Source organism: Pleuronectes platessa, chromosome 8 (genome assembly GCF_947347685.1).
Source record: "Pleuronectes platessa chromosome 8, fPlePla1.1, whole genome shotgun sequence".
NCBI classification, from domain to species: Eukaryota; Metazoa; Chordata; class Actinopteri; order Pleuronectiformes; family Pleuronectidae; genus Pleuronectes; species Pleuronectes platessa.
The window spans coordinates 14,998,083-15,001,623 of NC_070633.1; the positions used below are offsets into that span (position 1 = coordinate 14,998,083).

The 3,541-nt window shown below is 42.5% G+C and overlaps 1 protein-coding gene across 1 annotated transcript; it reads left to right on the top strand.

Moving 5' to 3' along the window:
- Positions 1-850: 850 nt before the first annotated feature.
- LOC128446209 (tripartite motif-containing protein 16-like) lies at positions 851-3,282 on the top strand. The gene has a single exon (XM_053429201.1). The coding sequence runs from the start codon at positions 927-929 to the stop codon at positions 2,607-2,609; it is 1,683 nt and encodes a 560-aa protein (XP_053285176.1). The 5' UTR covers positions 851-926; the 3' UTR covers positions 2,610-3,282.
- Positions 3,283-3,541: the final 259 nt, after the last annotated feature.

Here is a 3,541-nt window from a genome sequence, read left to right on the forward strand (position 1 = left end):
TTATTTATTACCTATACATGACAACATTTCTCTGGTGATCTTGTGAGTGGATGCTATCATATCTTATTATCAGTCCTTCTCCCCTGTCCCTATTTGAACTAATTGTTCCAGGACTGAAGGAACAGGAACTTAAATTAAACAAAATGGTTTGTGACATCACTGAACATTATAAGAAATGTTCCACCTTTCTCTAACACTAAATCCTGAAATAGTTCTTGTGGTGAGAACAATTTATTACAGGTACAAAATGGCACTTCTGCTGGAGGGATTAAAAAAGGTTTGGATGAATAAGACATGATAGTTTATACTGGAAAATAAGAATTAAGTAAAACAAGTTATCAGTGTTAATAAAACACACCCTGAACATCCTGGAATGAAGCAAAGCTTGTAATTGGCTCCTCTGTTAAGCTTTGTTGTTATGTTGGACCCCAAAGCAGACACTGATTGTCAGATTTGATTAGAGGGCTAGTGGACACTGGCTTGAGGAGTGAAACATGGAATGCAGAGTGGACATTTAACGAGGGGAGAAGCTTAAGCTTCACCTAACAGGGATTATTGATGCGATCAATATCATAAGGACCAATTTACCTGGGTGTCAGCTTCCGGGACTCAGTCTGGAGTGGCAAGTCATGGGAGGATACTTGGAATAATGTGAATATTACAACCTGTGCTGTTGTGAGCTGAATTTGACAGTTCCCAGTGCAACTATTCACTGTGATAACACAGATAAAAACTCACAACCTCCCAGTCAGGATATGTCTGTGTCTCCTCCCTTCACAAGTGTGTAAGTGTAAGGACCAATGAACAACAAGCTGTGACCTGTGGGAGATGAGTCACTGCAGCAAGTGAACGAGAGGGGGAGGAGCAGAGATCTGTTTCTGTTCAGAGGAAGTGAAACTGTTCTACAGTCATTGGCACCAGCTGAAATGGCGCAGCAAGAAAATCAACTGGACAGAGATAGATTCTGCTGTTCGATCTGTGTGGATCTACTGAAGGATCCGGTGACTACTGGCTGTGGACACAGCTACTGTATGAGCTGTATTAACACCCACTGGGACAAAGAGGAGGAGAGAGAAAGTTACAGCTGCCCTCAGTGTAGACAGACCTTCACACTGAGGCCTGTCCTGGGGAAAAACACTATGTTAGCTGATTTAGTGGAGGAGCTGAAGAAGACTGGACTCCAAGCTGCTCCTGCTGATCACTGCTATGCTGGACCTGAAGATGTGGCCTGTGATGTCTGCACTGGGAGAAAACTGAAAGCTCTCAAGTCCTGTTTGGTTTGTTTGGCATGTTATTGTGAAAAACACCTCCAGCCTCATCTTCAGTCACCTCCATTGAAGAAGCACAAACTGGTGGAGCCCTCGGAGAAGCTCCAGGAGAATATCTGCTCTCATCACGACGAGGTGATGAAGATGTTCTGCCGCACTGATCAGCAGTGTATCTGTTATCTCTGCTCTGTGGATGAACATAAAGACCACAACACAGTGTCAGCTGCAGCAGAAAGGACTGAGAGGCAGAGAGAGCTCGGGTTGAGGAGACAAACAATCCAGCAGAGAGTCCAGGACACAGAGAAAGACGTGAAGCTGCTTCAACAGGAGGAGGAGGCCGTCAATGGCTCTGCTGATAAAGCAGTGGAGGACAGTGAGGAGATCTTCACTGAGCTGATCCGTTTGCTGAAGAAAAGAAGCTCTGATGTGAAGCAGCAGATCAGATCCCAGCAGGAAACTGAAGTAAGACGAGTCAGAGAGCTTCAGGAGAGACTGGAGCAGGAGATCACTGAGCTGAAGAGGAAAGACCATGAACTGAAGCAGCTCTCAGAGACAGAGGATCACAACCAGTTTCTACACAACTACCCCTCACTGTCACCACTCAGTGAATCTACACACTCATCCAACCTCAGGATCCATCCTCTGAGGAACTTTGAGGACGTGACAGCAGCTGTGTTACAGGTCAGAGGTCGACTGGAAGACATTCTGAGTGAGACAGGGACACAGATTTTACAGATTGTGTCTCAAGTGGATATTTTACTGCCACGACCAGAGCCAGAGACCAGAGCTGACTTCTTAAAATATTCACAGGAAATCACACTGGATCCAAACACAGCAAACAAACGTGTGTTATTATCTGAGGGAAACAGAAAAGTAACAGTATTGAGAGAAGAACAGTCTTATTCTAATCACCCTGACAGATTCACTTATTGGCCTCAGGTCCTGAGTAGAGAGAGTCTGACTGGACGTTGTTACTGGGAGATGGAGGTGGAGCAGGGCATGATAGCACGAGTTGGTGTAGCAGTCACATACAAGAATATCAGCAGAGCAGGAAACTCAGATGATTGTGAATTTGGATACAATGATAAATCTTGGTCATTATCTTGTTATGGAACCAGATATATCTTTCATTACAACAGGATCAGGACTCCTGTGTCAGGTCCTCGGTCCTCCAGAGTAGGAGTGTACCTGGATCACAGTGCAGGTGTTCTGTCCTTCTACAGAGTCTCTGACACAATGACTCTCCTCCACAGAGTCCAGACCACATTCACTCAGCCTCTCTATGTTGGAGTTAGGGTTTATTCTTATAGATCCACAGCTGAGTTCTGTAAACTCAAATAGACTTGAGTCATTGAAGGCAGTGATTTAGAATCTGTGTTTAAATCTTTAACTTCTTTTGTTGTTGTTGTCTGTTTGTTGATCAAAGTTCGCCATAGTTACGTAAGATCACAGTGATCCGCTGTCAATCAAACACTGACCTTCCTTTATCACACATATTTAGTTCTCACTTTGTAAAGACAGAAATCTATAATTACACTGAAATGAATGTGTTTGAGAGAATTAATGTTGCTGTTGTTTTCTAAATCAAAGTAGAAATAAGGTTCTGTGATGTTTTAGATCCTGTATTGATCCTGATCTTCATCGATGAGCTGATTATTCGTTCTTTTCTTTTCCACATGTGAGATGGATGTGAAAAAAACTGAGTGTGTGTCCATGAAATCACTGAACAGGAGTCACTGAACAGACTTTACTGATGAAATGATCAATGAACTCAGAGGGTCAACATATCCAACAGATCAACTACACTCTGGTTGGATTTACAGAGCATCGGTGTTATGGGATGTTTGGTCACATTGTAAATGTGGAACCTGTTTGTTTTTATCACGGCTCATCTCTGTAAAGTGTAAATCTACTCATCCTCATTGTATTTACATATTTAGTGAACGGGCATATTTATCTGCTGCTGGGTAGGTTTCTGTTCTTTTTGGTTTTCCTGATCTGAACTAGCAGTTCCATTGGATCTAGTCCCTCTGAGGGTTTGTTCTTGGGCTCTCATCACATGTGTTTCTTATACATGTGATTATACATTTAAATCTCTTATATATGTATAAAGCAATACAAATCTTATATATGTATGTGAAGCTGAAAGTTGAAATAAAGAATAAATCCAGTCGGTTCTTTTGTCTTCATTCCAGGATCTCTTTCAAAGCTGATGGAGACAAAGTGAAACTCCTTAGATAGAAACTGAGGCAGTTTTCCTCCTCAAACTCCAC

Coding starts and splice junctions, on each gene's coding strand:
- LOC128446209 (XM_053429201.1), top strand. CDS start 927: ATGGCGCAGCAAGAAAATCAACTGGACAGAGATAGATTCTGCTGTTCG.